Source organism: Pyrus communis, chromosome 10 (assembly GCF_963583255.1).
Source record: "Pyrus communis chromosome 10, drPyrComm1.1, whole genome shotgun sequence".
NCBI classification, from domain to species: Eukaryota; Viridiplantae; Streptophyta; class Magnoliopsida; order Rosales; family Rosaceae; genus Pyrus; species Pyrus communis.
Genome location: NC_084812.1, coordinates 916,878 through 932,207, shown reverse-complemented (window position 1 = coordinate 932,207; position 15,330 = coordinate 916,878). Strand labels below are relative to the sequence as shown.

The 15,330-nt window shown below is 37.1% G+C and overlaps 1 protein-coding gene across 1 annotated transcript; it reads right to left on the bottom strand.

Annotated features, from left to right (window-relative positions):
• Positions 1 to 6,577: 6,577 nt before the first annotated feature.
• Positions 6,578 to 8,858, bottom strand: LOC137746567 (EG45-like domain containing protein). Its single transcript, XM_068486585.1, has 3 exons — positions 8,676 to 8,858; positions 6,927 to 7,203; positions 6,578 to 6,750 (listed from the first exon to the last, which is right to left on the bottom strand). Exons 1-3 carry the CDS (start codon positions 8,821 to 8,823, stop codon positions 6,744 to 6,746), a joined length of 432 nt encoding a protein of 143 aa, XP_068342686.1. The 5' UTR covers positions 8,824 to 8,858; the 3' UTR covers positions 6,578 to 6,743.
• Between the last annotated feature and the right edge of the window lie 6,472 nt (positions 8,859 to 15,330).

Here is a 15,330-nt window from a genome sequence, read left to right as displayed (position 1 = left end):
CCGGTAACATCTTCAGTTTGGATAAACAATACTGGAGCCGTAGAATTAACCGATCAAGGAGCACCTTTAGTTTGGATAAACAACATTGCTTTGAGACCGATTGGTTATTTATCCAAGTCTTGGTCGACAAGGATTTTTGAGTCCTTGTCAGTAGAGGTCATCTCATCAGTCTTTTCGGCGAAGTAAGGTGTTACAAGGTTACCACCAATGGCGTAGCTACCCACAAGGTTAAGGTGGGTTGTAGCCCAAGGAGGTTTTCTGTAAGAGTAGTGTTATCTATGCACTTATTTTTACTTCTCACATATCCTTCTCAATTTTCGGTTATTCGAATCGAATGAGTTAGAGAAGATCACTGACTGAAAATTAATAAGGTTGTGTTGAAAGTAAAAATGGGTTTGTAAATAGAACTATTCTTTTGTAAAATCATGTTTATAGCTTACTCAATTTCAATAGAGATTATTATTTAATGTATATTTTATAGAGGATAGGTAATAAATAATACGTTTTATGCTAAAAATTATAAATTAGTTCTATCTCCAGTCCCTCTTTATCATATTCTTTAAAGAAAAAGACCATTTACCCTGTGTAATTTAGTCTCTGTGCTTCTTACTCAAGAAAAGAAAAATAATGTCTTTAAATCCACAATTAAATCCTTATCTCCGCAATTCCTTAATTTCCGTTGCGATCTTCCAATAAATGTCACCTTTGGTACTTTCTTAATCTCTATATTTACTTATTCTTGATTTAATTAGTAGGTTAATTATTTTTATGGTCCATGAATTTATCGGTTAGGGTTATGATTTTGAGAATAGTTTATATTATATTGTTGTTCTTTTATATTGATTATTATATAAGTTTATATAAGCAAAAAATAAACATATGATTTTATAGTACTATTTTCAATTAGCCCACCCAAGAAAAAAATCCTGGCTCCGCCCTTGATTACTACATTCGGCACATTAAAAGCTAAATTTGATATTGAACTTCGTAAAACTAGCAGCTTTGTCTTCAGGCTTTAGAACCCGAAGATCGAGACGTGTTCCTTTATCAGCCGCAGTCGCAAGATCAAGAAGTCAGCAGCGAGTCCAACACCACATCAACATATTTTACTCCCCAGCCGAGCTCGGCTAACGAGTTGGCACGCCCCGCACACAAAAGTTACTAAATCTGAGCCGTTGAACATAATAGAATGGATGGGATTATAGGGAATTGAATTGAACACACGCTCATTTTCATGGTTAATTTTATTTCTCTTGATCGACTTCTAATCCGAACCCCTGAGTTTCCCTAAACACAATCCGATGGCCCTTCTTATATCCAAACTGTTCCTTAAGCAGCTGGATCAAGATGACACTTAATTGCCTAGCTGAGATAACGAGAACCATTAGCAATCCGGACCGATGAGAGACGTAATATATGAGTGTTAGTCCGTGAAATAACTCGAATTTCAAATCAATCACTTGAAATACTTATGTTTTTTGGGATTTTCAATGTTCGGTTCGTAGATCTACTCCAAATTGAGCCGAGTTGTACTGCAGGAGCACAATGATGTGAAGTTGTGCTGCAAGCAAATAGTAGAGGAGGCAATAAAGCGGGGAGCAACGGACAATTTGACGCTTGTCATGGTAAGTTTCCACTTGGAGCCACCTCCACATGTGGTGGTAAAGAGACCTCGAGTCAGACGAAGCATTTCTGTTGAGGGACTTCAGAATCTCAAATTCTTCTTAGACAGATAGAATCACTCGTTTATTTGTCCATAATTCCCTGATGGGCAACTGGTCAGCAATAATACAGCCAATGGACCTGAGTTCGCCCTATGTATATACATTCATCCAAAATCTGGTGCTCGAATCTGTTCCAGAGAACAAGGATACATAAGATGTTTGTATTATCGAGTTTTGGAATAAATACTTGTATCCTATTGGCGAACGATAGAGTTAGAAAGCTTATTCGAGGAAAGAACACATTGTATATCCGAGGTATTCAGGCTGGTCGGATTAACGGAGAGATTGTAATGTTATTGTACCTTAGTTTTTCAAGTCGTGTGCATAAATTTTATCTGTTAGAACTCAAAATTTGTAATTGTTAAGATTACTGTTACTCGAACAAGAGTACATAGTTATTTACTTTAAAAGAAACCCAACATTCTTAAATTTGCCTAACATTCTGAAAACCTAGAAAGCATCCCTATCATCTGTCGATCGCTTTCAGACGAGTCCCGCATGCATTTTTGCTTGGACGACCAGACTTTTTTTATAGCAGGCTCTTAAAACAACTTGGCCATGGAGTCGAAAAACTTTGCCTTGGAGCCGAAAACTTTAGAAAACCGCGTCTGAAATCCGTTCACAGCGATATCCCGCGTCTTCTCCGTAATAGTATGAAGTTTCTTCTTCTCAGTCCGCATCTGTTCCTTTAGGTCTGTATCCTGCAAAAAATTCTCCCTCCCGAGTCTTCTGGCAAGCTTGTCAACGACCCCTTTTTGTCGGCGCTCCTTATGTTGTTGATCCCTCAGGGACCGGACATCTTTCGCGAAGCTGTTGATGGCACAAGTCACTGCTTGATATGGCAGCTTATCTAGGCCATCTGACCAATGTCGACAGATTGCAAGCGATGACGGGTTAACTCCCTTTGATTTTAACTTGCTTTCAGTTTCGGCATCGTCCAACTTAGCTGGCCAGCGGTCTAGAGCTGTGACGTACGCCTTTTGCGAAGAAACATACGAAGCAAAGCGTGTACTCCAATTTAGAAGTTCCTTTTCGAGCTTCCAAGTAGCAACCTGGTTCGAGTCATTGCAGAGCGTTCCATTGGACGGACATTTGAGAGAGTTCACTTCGGACATTATTCTCCTTTGGGCTTCCAGAAATTCGGACATTTTCTTCGAGCTGTTCATTATGCTGCAGAAATTGAGAAAGAGAGGTTAGAACAAAACTCCAACAAACAAAAAAAAAAAAAAAAAAAAAAAAATCCATGAAAGAAAATCAGACTATGAAATCTTGCTTACCCTTCTAACAACTTAACGAGTTGTGGTTGTAGCTCTGCATCAAAATTCTAAAATACAAGATTTCAATCTCGTATATTTTGGTGTCTAGATCTTCCGATTTTCAGTCATAAATTACCTCGGTTTCCTCTATTACCGTCTGCTCGCTGTAGAGGTTTTCGTCCAAAGCATAAAGCTTTCCTAGCGTTAACGAATGGCTTGGAGATCCCTTGTTAAGCTAGATTTACGTAGAATCATACGCCCAACGGAAGTGGTCTTCGACATCTTTCAATGCTTCCAACAATTCTCTCTCTCTCTACCCCTTTCATTGCTTATCTTGACCACCTCTTTTCTATCACCGTCACCATCGGAGCAATCGGAATCTCCCCGTGGTGACTGCACTGTTTGATCCACCTCCTCTTGTTCCTCATCTGTCTCAGCACAGTCTGAATTTTCCTGCAGCTCGTTTCCTCTGTCTGCATTTGAAGAGAGCGTCGAAACTTCGAAAGAATGGCTTTTTACAAACAACTTTATAGCCTCCGCTACTTTAAAAAATGAACTTAGGCTATTTTTTTTATTAAATTATTTTTTTTTTAAAAAAAAAACTAAATATGTAGATTATCGTAAATTAATTTTATGAACATTTTAATCTAAAAAAATTTAAATTCCGATAAATATTGGGTGGAATCCACTCCGATTTCTGGGCTAAATTTTGGAAGGCATTTGGCCTTGGTTTAGCATTTAGCATTTTGCCCAAATTTTCCCCTTGGGTTGGAGTGAGTTTGGAGGAAAATTTGGCTTTTACCCCACCATTCGAGTTGGTCTTATTGAGGGCCAAAAGTCGTTCACCTTTTAAGTGGCTCATGGACTGTCCATGTGACATATACACACCATATTGAAAAAATAAAAATAAAATTTTTTAAGAGAAAATTAATAAAAACCAACTTTTGTGGTATAATCAATAAGTTGTGTTTTGTCCTGGCTTCAAGATGGGTTAGATTGACCCGCAATAATACCTACAGTTTCTCCCGACCAGGTCGCCATGAGTGTGGTTTTTGCCATAACATAATCGACAGATCCATGATGTACTCCTACAAGTAAAGGAGGTTCAGATAGATATTGGTTGTGTTTGAAAGGTTATGAATCGAGTGACAAGTCCAATCCCAATACTTGATTTCGAACAGCAATGCGTCGTGTGCCTATATATATATCGTTTGCTAATACACGGCCAATCAGTTGATCTTTTGAACCTGCTTCAAGTCAAGATGACTAACCAACCAATCTTGGGGGAAACACTTTTGTTTATGTTTATTTCCGCTTAACTCTCTAACTCTTAAGTTTGGTAAGGGAACCGGAGCAGGCTACCATGAGACAAAAGATCTTCCTTCTAAAGAGATTCTATTCGGAACTATTATATGTCCAAGGTCCAATATTGAAATAATTTCAAATGTTTTCCTTGATTTTGTCCGTGTCAACAAACAATTCGAAATGCCTCGACTTTTTTAGAACATGTCCAAGTCAAATAGCAATGATTTGAAGCACTTCTTTATCTAAAAATGCCGAATTTCATCCAAATCATCACTTATCAGGACTATTCGGAGTGAGTTCCTTGGCTTGTCAGGACATTTAGTTCATGTCGCCATTCCCGGATCCAGGGGAGAAAACGTTCGATGGAATAATTTCTTAGATGTATTGCCACATCCCCAAGGATTAGGTCCACCTTTTATAGGTCAGTGAAATCTTTATGCTCAAAATCCCGATTCAAGTAGTCATTTATTTGGTACCTCCCAAGGAGCAGGAACTGCCATTCTAACCCTTTTTAGGTGGACTGCCGCAGCGAAGTCACCAAATTTCTATTTTAAAAATAAGTTGATTTTTGAATAATGAATGTTGAACAAAACAATGAGATAAAAAAAAACGTATAGAGAAATGGATCTGAATAAAATCTACTTGCTTTTGTGGTATGACAAGAAATTAGAAAATCTCAATCACTGTGTGCCTCCTATGCGGCTATATAAAGACCATTTTCCCTCATTCAATTTCCCTTTAATCTCGGTTCTCGCAATCCGAATCAAAAACAAAGTTGCACAAAAAATAGCAAGAATTAGCATAACAAACACGTTGTTCCACCCCGTCGTGGAGATATACCCGGCCAAATGCATATGTATGAACAAACCTTTGATGTAAAAGTTATGCTCTTGAGAAAATATTTCCAGCAGTAAGATCCCAAAAATGACATTTGAACCCTAAATCTATCTATAGCATGAGTGGTACAATTTACAAGATTTGACAAGAAAAGCCAAACAATAATTCTAGACTTCACAATAAGACTCTTTACAAATTAAAAAGGAAAGAGATTGAGTTTCATTACCCTTGAAACCCATCCTTGATTACACAAGGCATTCACACAATTAGAGGGTCTTCAAGTTCACTCCAAGATCCTGATGCTTCTTGTGTTTGTGTTCTTCTCTTCTTGGATGGTTTCTTCTTTACTTCTCTTGACTCCTTGAGGATGTGAGGAAAGAATATCCAAAAGCACCAAAATTTTGGTGCCTCTAAATCTCCACACCAAGAATGTGTGGTGAAGAAAAGATAAATGAACAAAGGAAGGATCTGTTGCTAGTAAATCATCCTAAGTATGGCCGACCTCTTTGTAGAGAGAGACAGAGAGAGAGAATCTTTCACTTTTTTCCTTAAAGAAACCTTAAAGAGGATATGGCTATAAAGTTGTTTTTATACCATCTCACAAGTCAGTGACAAACTTTTAATAAGCCAACTATCACCCACCCTTGCTTAGGCCAGTTTTAGCTTAGTTATTGGGTTAATTTCCATTTAATTTTAGTTGTCATACAACTTAAACTCAATTAGACTAGAAAATGGTACTTTGGCACTACATGGATAGTACTTTATGACTTCCGTTGTTTATGTATTCATTAGGCACTACATGGATAGTACTTTATTACTTCCATTGTTTATGTATTCATTTGGAAACTCAAGTATTTTTAAATTATGTTCTAATATTATCAAGTATTTTTTATGTAGTTATTATATTGTAGTATATATTTGTTAAATAGTTTTATTTTTTTTTAATTTTGGAAAATAATTTATAACGGGCATTAGTTATGGTCAATTAGTAATCGACAACGGCCATAGTATATGGTGTTAGATCTCAATCTACCACGGGTACAATCCATGGTTATATTGTATTTGACAATGGGCATAACCTATGGTAGAAACTGAGACTTTTTGTCACATCCAGATTACTAACAGGCACAGTGTTCGTGGTGAATTGCAATTTATTACGGACATTCACCATGATAAACGAGCTTTTTTCTTCTAATGAAGTAAAAAAATTAAGTATAAGGAGCTAAAGTCATATTTTAATTATCAAATACATATATTTAAATAATGCTATACATCTTATCTGATGATCGAAAAGTAAAAATGGTATATCACAATTAAAAATGCATATGTGAGTAGTACTACTATATATATATATATATATATTAAAAATGCATATGTGAGTAGTACTACTTTATATATATATTCGAGTAAGTGCATAAAGATGTTGTACAATGAAAAATAATGTTTAAACTCTTTATTTGAATATATAAACACACATTTATTCATAACATCAGTTCATCACGTCTGAAATTGTGAAACACAATTACTTGATAGGTGTTACTACAAGTGGTCCTTGGACCACATGATATGACCACCTTAGTCTAAATGACTACTTTATTCATTCTTGGAGAGCGTGCTTGCTTCAAACCCTGCATACCCACCACAAAACCGAGAGCAAATAAAATTTCAATTCATACTCTGAGGTTAATTATGATGAATTTTATTAACTAAAAGGAAAAAAAAAATTATATAGATTGGTATATATATATATATATATATAAATATATATATATATATATACACACACGTGTGCGCGCGCGCTTACTGGGTATAACGAATCTTGATTTTTCCGGCGTTGGGGTTAGCAATTGCAGCAAAGGCTTCTTGAGAGAGATCGATGGTTCCTTGGCATCCAGGAGGACAGTAATCCACAATTTTGACGACAACGCTATTCCCTTTGCAAGGCTGTGGCACACCTTGGTTGGTGGCTCCGATGCATGTCACACTGTAGCGTCTTCCACACGCCGCTCTGTTGCCCCAAATGGCATCGCTTGCTGCCGCTATCATCACTCCATCATTTTGGTATCCGTTGCATGAGGATGCTGCACGTCCACCAAACAATACATGCATAATTAAGGGCATGCATATATGTTGCCAGTTTTGGCATATAAAAATGAATAGGAAATGATCTCCTAAGCACAATCACTAATAAACGAGTTGGGTTAGTGCCAAACTCGGTAACCCAAATTTTGACACGATCAACGCGTTTACTAGTATTATATGCAGAACGTGATTTACTTCTCCAATTATTAGTATGCAATGGATGACATTTGTGTAATTATGAAGCTAAATTTGTTAATGTTTTTTTATTTAGATAAATAAATAAAAAAAGATACAGAAAATTAGTCATAGGTTAAAATGTCACAAGATACATGGGTAAGGTTAGCCTAAACATCACAACATATTTATAAACGAGTTGAGTCCTTCAACGCGATTAGTTGAATAAGCCGGGTTAACATATTTACACGGTTACAAAATGATATGACTACATATACACAAAAGGTAAAATACTTATGATTGAATAATAGATAAATTAAAATTCTGACAACACAAACATTAGATAAATGTTTATATCGCAATGAAATGTTATTCTTACTGTCTATTTGTATCATTTCTCTAAATGTGATGGGATCCACATTTGTTAATGCACCCTACCTCTATTAGATAAATAGTACAAATAGATTGTAAATGTAACACTACTCAAAGTTTGAAATCTTCTATACATACATATATCTATGTACCAAAATGTTTGTTACTGTTCTAAAAATCCCCACCTAGTGCCACCTAGGTGCTAGGTGGCTGGTCACCGGCCCGATTAATAACTAAGCATTTGAAAATTAAGAAAGGATGCCTAGACCAGCTGAGGCGCCCGCCTAGCCTGCCCAAACTCATCTAGGCACCTACCTAGGTTGCGACTCACTTAGACAGAAAATAGATAACTTTCAATTTGCATTTAATTTTTTCAATAAATTGTACGAGACTTGTTGGCTACTTAAATGAGCACACACTATATGCTTGTTTCCTATGTTTTCATTATGTTCCAATACTTCATAATACATATGTCATTCTATTTTGTAGTTTATAATGAAATTATATATATTTTAAGTATAAACAGACACTTAGTTATACAAAATATAATGGATTTACTTAAATCTGCTTAGTCCGCCTAAGCTCCAGTCCGCCGCCTAGGCCCAACTAGCACATAGTGTCGTTTAGAACCTTTGAGCATAAGATGTTTATGGTTCTAGACAAACTATAATATAATTTCATCTTATTCTTGGACCCTAAAAATTGTACGTTATTTCCAAGATTTAAAGATAAGAACGAGCTCCGAAGGCCGACTGGTACGTACATAAGAATCAATACCAGTAGGAGCATCGACATCATAAGTTATGTACGAGCCACCAATTCTCCACACCATGGCAAAACTAGCAGTGTACAAAACACCAGTTTCCCAATGAGGAAGTAATTTAGGTTGTGATCATACATTGAAAATGGTGAAATAAATACTCACGAACATAAGGAGGTGTATAATAAGTGGCTGTTCCCTCGTCTGCGTATGCTGCGGAGGGAAGGCGTATAAACATAGCCACCACGGCCACCACAATGAAAACTCGCATCTCCATTCCCATTTTGTCTCCTGGAAAACAACTTGCTAGCATACTTTGTTTCCAGTGCAATACTTTGTAGGGCGAAATTAAAGAAAGGCTTCTGATCTAGTTTCTGTGGGAAAAAACGTAAATGCTTTGCTCCATTTTATAGTGGAAACCTGGAAAGTCAATAGTCATGTTCCATATGTCAATCAATCGTCATATGCCAATTGATTGTTGGGTTCTTTTGACATAAGCGCATACAACATTTATTTTTTTTTGACAAAAACTCATATCGTTTTAAACATCAAAATAAAGAGTGATGATAATCATGATATACCCATCCCTCAATCCTATTTTCCCACCTACTTTTTACTGAAAATTTTAATGACATATTTTAACCTATTGTAAAATGACTTTTGAAACCCTAACAAAATTAATTATTACCTTTTTTTATGACCAAAATAACATAAATTCAACATTTTGTTTCCAATTAAAAAAAAAACACTGTTATCTTTAATATGGAGGAGACGTTCCAAAAAGCAAAGAGAGATTTAAGGAGACGGATACGAGAAGCTGTGAAAAAAAATGGCGGATGCAATCAACACACTAGCTCTAGTTGCTGCTTTGTTAAAATTTGAAGAAGAAAAAAGGCAAAAATTGAAGGAAAGCGAAGAGCCACCCTGTCCAATCTGACGGCAACCATATATTGCTGCTGAGGTTCTTGGTTCTCCACGTTGTTCTGTCTATTGAATATCCAGCACAGAAGCCAATCATCTAGTCTATGGTTACTCTTCTTCCTCGACAAGTGGCCTACTCGGCAAGGTTGAATTCGTGTTAAAAAATAAAAAGCTACATTATTAATGACAGACCGTTAATGAGAACCAGGCCGGGACCCTAGAATGAGGTTGGAGGTATAGATAATTACCCGCTTTTGAAGACCCGAAATTTCTAAGGCTTAATTTCCTCTAGGTGTGTCAGAGTGGCCCATGGCAAAAAGAAATTATGAGAGGCCATTCGGTGGAAAAGAATTAGGCCGATATTTAAAATTTTATGGCCTCGGTTTTCACAAAGCCATTTGTTGTTGGCATTAGCTCAAAAAATCTCTAGGCCGGGTGCAAACATGTTTTGGCTTGGTGTTTTTCGGCTCCGCTTTCTTTTATCTTTTGAATGAATGGGGTGGATTAGGGCTGGGCACGGGCCGGGCCGGGCCGGGTGTAGGGATTTTAAGTTTGGGAACCGGACCTAACCCGGCCCGTATCAAACGGGCCGGTTCGGGACGGGTCCACGGGTCCAATAACTTTTTTTTTTTTTGCCTTCCGCTTGGTCCATCCGCTTTCCGGAGTTGGAAAGCACCAAAGCCGGCGCCGACGTCTTGGAAGCCTGGAATTCCCATCGGTCCGGATCAACCTTTCTAAAACCCTGCATGCATTCAGTTGATGAGCAAGCCTTGAAATTTCCTAAACAAGGATGTAATCCGCAATCCCAACTAAGGATTTAATAAAATAAAACCATGATTCATGACCAACAGAAGAAAGGGAATTGCGTAACAAAGTTAAAAACCTGTAATCGTATATATGATTCTGATTAATTCCTAATTTCCTACACTAAACCCAAAAGAATTACAGTACTAAGCAAGCAAAAACAAAAGAAAAATTCCATAAACAAAAAGAACCCGTCTGCAATTTCAACATAACATGAAGAACGATCCAAGAAAACTCATGCTTTTTTTCAGTACTTACATATGTATTGAGCTGACGAATGAAGCTGGAGAAGTTACTGTGCTTGAAGTATCGAGGAAGAAGAGTGACGGAGAACTTGTGAAAGTCCCACACAACGAAGCTGTTGCGAGCTTTGCTCCAGGAAACAATGGCGTCCGTGGAAGGATCCTCCACCATTTCAAACGTCTTCGTGAGAAACGGCGGCGGACCCACCTCGTGCAGCCCCTCTATTGGCTGCGGCGAGAAGCTTGAGGACGATGAAGACGATGAGCCCACGGTGCATGTCACAACCTCCTCCTCTTTCACCAACACTCCATCCATGGTTATTGGTTTCCCCAAATTAGCTATTAGCAGGAATCTCAGCACCAAAAGACTGGATTTTTACATGTGGAAGAGGATTTTGAGAATTGGATTTCTGGATTTGTGCAGTCATCGGACCCTTCTCTAAATCCCCATCACCTCCTACAAGTGAACACTGAAGTCGTGTCGTGTCGGAGAAGGTGGACGGAGGAGCGGCGCCGCGAATTTGAGAAAGGGTTGGAGTGTTGGAGAGATTGAGATTTGAGACTGAACACTGAAGTCTGAAACTGATTTGGAAACCTAGGTTACAAATTAACGGTTCAGATTGAATGATAGGTTATCATTCAATCTCAACCGTTGATTATAATATGAAACGGGCCGGTCCGGGGCCCCGTTTTTCTAAGGTGTAGGAACCGGCCCGCCCCGTAAATAACCATGCCCCGGCCCGCCCCGCCCCGTTTGTTCCCAAAAAAAAAGGGACCCGGCCCGTACCCGCCCCGAACCTACACTACCCGCCCCTACCCGCGGTTCCTTTACCCGTTTGCCCACCCCTAGGGTGGATAGCCGAATAACATGTCAAATAGTTAAGAGTCAGGCATAAATGATTAATTTTCTTAACCATTTGGTCTAACTGGAGGATAATGTTTGGACCTAAATTTATATTATTAGTCCGTGCAATCAAGGCCGTTGAGTGAACATAGCTTCACACTGTTAGATGAAAAGTGGAGATAATTCATTTTGTTATTATTAAAGGATAATGTTATGGTGTTTTATCATAATTATCTTTTAATAATAATTTATTATGAAAGATGAGATATGTATTTCCAACTGGAAACATGGCAGCACAATTCAAGCTAATTTGGATGTTTTGGCATGTGAATATGTGAGTGGGATCATTTACTGTTTGGTACGTGGGACGGGACAAAATGTAGTGGAACGAGGCGTTCCATCCCACATTTGATGCGCAAAAAAAAAGTGGAACGCATGGTTCCGCATAACGAAATTTGGTGTGTTGCAAACTGATTATTGTCCATTCAAAGTATGGTGGGAATCAGGATGCATGCATTGGTAAAGGTTATGATGGTAAAGATTGTGAAGAAGCCTAGATAGGTTTGGTTTCTGATGTGATGTGATAAGCCTAACTTTTATTAGGTTTGAAAAGTCAAGGAACAAATCCCACGAATCAATTTGAAGGATATGCCTTAGCCTCTGATGCGGATCAAGTTCAGTTTTGTGAATTAGAGTTGCAGTTGGACTTTACAAAATTATCTGGCCGCGCCACACAACATTTGCTTCTATAAATACAGTGTCGTGGACGACATTCAAAGCCCCCTCCAATTCAACACACAAACTGCCCTGTGCAAACTCTCGCTCTTCGCGAAACCTCTCAACAACCTTGAGATTTTTATTTTCTTTTTCCACCAATACATCTTTAGTTTGGATAAACAACGCTATGAAGGCAACTAGCAACATCTTCAGTTTGGATAAACAATACTGGAGCCGTAGAATCAGCTGATCAAGGAGTACCTTTAGTTTGGATAAACAACACTGCTTTGAGACCGACTGGTTATTTATCCAAGTCTTGGTCGACAAGGATTTTCGAGTCCTTGTTGGTAGAGGTCATCTCATCAGTCTTTTCGGCGAAGTGAGGTGTTACATGGTCCAATGGCGTAGCTACCCACAAGGTTAAGGTAGGATGTAGCCCAGGGAGGTTTTCTGTAAAAGTAGTGCTATCTATACACTCATTTTTTACTTCTCACATACCCTTCTCAATTTTCGGTTATTCGAATCGAATGAGTTAGAGAAGATCACTGACTGAAAATTAATAAGGTTGTGTTGAAAGTAAAAATGGGTTTGTAAATAGAACTTTTCTTTTGTAAAATCGTTTATAGCTTACTCAATTTCAATAGAGATTATTATTTAATGTATATTTTATAGAGGATAGGTAATAAATAATACGTTTTATGCTAAAAATTATAAATTAGTTCTATCTCCAGTCCCTCTTTATCATATTCTTTAAAGAAAAAGACGATTTACCCTATGTAATTTAGCCTCTGTGCTTCTTACTCAAGAAAAGAAAAATAATGTCTTTAAATCCACAATTAAATCCTTATCTCCGCAATTCCTTAATTTCCGTTGCGATCTTCCAATAAATGTCACCTTTGGTACTTTCTTAATCTCTATATTTACTTATTCTTGATTTAATTAGTAGGTTAATTATTTTTATGGTCCATGAATTTATCGGTTAGGGTTATGATTTTGAGAATAGTTTATATTATATTGTTGTTCTTTTATATTGATTATTATATAAGTTTATATAAGCAAAAAATAAACATATGATTTTATAGTACTATTTTCAATTAGCCCACCCAAGAAAAAAATTCTGGCTCCGCCCTTGATTACTACATTCGGCACATTAAAAGCTAAATTTGATATTGAATTTCGTAAAACTAGCAGCCTTGTCTTCAGGCTTTAGAACCCGAAGATCGAGACGTGTTCCTTTATAGGCTGCAGTCGCAAGATCAAGAAGTCAGCAGCAAGTCCAACTCCAGATCAACATATTTTACTCCCTAGCCGAGCTCAGCTGACGAGTTGGCACGCCCCGAACACAACCAAATGACGTAGTTAGCTTACTAATTACTTGGTCTGGGTGCCACGTAGGCTTGATAGTTTTTAAGGTAAACAAGAATATAGGCAATTAATTAACTTTGAATCAATTGACTAAAAACATCCTTTTATTTTGTAGGTAAATAATTTTGCATATATTATTACATGTACTAGGCACATTTGTTATTACCTATAATTTTGCATATATCTTGCAGCAGCGTTTGAATATAACTACACAAAAATATACATATATTCGCAAGTGAAAGATGCGAAGCAGAGAAAGGACCATTACCTATAAAGCTTCAAGGGCAGAGCCCAGAGTCGGAAGCACTGTTCGGAGTTGAGAGAGAGAGAGAGAGAGAGAGAGAGAGAAGAAGAAGAAGAAGAAGAGCGGGGTTGGTGTTGGTTTATAGAGGGTTTCTGGGCGGTATGCGAGTAGCCGAACTTCTTCGTCTCTTTTCTTTCACTACTGCGTTTTGTAGGACCATTACCTATAAAGCTTCAAGGGCAGAGCCCAGAGTCGGAAGCACTGTTCGGAGTTGAGAGAGAGAGAGAGAGAGAGAGAGAGAGAGAGAGAGAGAGAGAAGAAGAAGAAGAAGAGCGGGGTTGGTGTTGGTTTATAGAGGGTTTCTGGGCGGTATGCGAGTAGCCGAACTTCTTCGTCTCTTTTCTTTCACTACTGCGTTTTGTAGTGGTGCTTTGGTCTTTTAACTGGACTGGGCCCTATTTTGGGATGATATGATTTGGGCTTCATTGTTTTGCGTTCTTTTTTATTTAGGCCTTTTTAGGGACCAGGTTGAGAGAGAGAACAAAGTCTAAAGATTTGTTTGGAACTGCATTTAAAATGACTGAAAGTGTTTTTAATGAAAATATTTTTGGGTTCCAAAAGCACTAAAAGTGCTTCTCAAAAGAAACACCAGTTATGTGCTTCTTGTAGGAAGCACTTCAAGTGCGTTTCCAGGATTCACTTACATTTTTTCTAAGGATTGGTTTCAAAAATATTTTTAACAAAAGTGTTTTTAGTCATTTTAGAAGCACTTCCAAACGAGCACTAAGTCAATAGCTATGAATGTACGTAACTTTTTTTTTTTCTTGTTAATTAAAAGATATTAAAATTTGGCGCCCAAATGGCTATTTACATGAAACCGATTTGGTTAGTCATAAAAACTTAAAAAGTATTTTTGGATCGTGTAAGTGTTTGTTAAAGGTTAATGGTTTCGATATAAGCAGTCACTTAATATTACAGTTTAGTGGTATTATTCATTACTTGTAAGTAAAGATATTAGGTTCGATTCTTGTCAAAGAATAATTTGAATCATATTATTGCTAATCGATTGTGAGATTTAGCTCATTCTCCCACCCCTTATTATCTATAATAAGGTTTGTTCAAATATAAAAAATGCTTTCTTTAGAAGCATGATAGACCCTGTTGTGCTTTTCTGTGTTTTTCAACTGTCACTAACAACAGTTTTGAATCAATTGTATTATGAAACTTGGTGTATTAGGTCCTTTTCTCGACAAACTAAAATATTTCTCAGTAAAATCATTACATCTTTACATTTTCATTCCTTTATTTTTTTATTATGTCTTGTATTTTCTATGGAAGCGTATTCAATTTTAGGGATTTTGATAAATTTATGACTTTATGTAGTTTGATGAAGTTTTTATTCGTCTCTGGAGATTTTACGTTAACTGTGATTAAATCCTCAATACTTGAGCTGTGAGATTGGGAAAGCTTAAAATTTAATAATAAAATATTTCTAATTCCTTTGGAATCCATTTATCATATATTTAGACTAATGGATGAGAAAATAAAATAGTTGCGAACTCATCATTATCGATATTCAAATTTAAAATCTCTTACTTATAAATGAAGAGGAAATCAATAGACCATCGTACTAAGTCATTTTAAAATCATTGAAATCAATTCATGGCAAAATATATCTAGAAT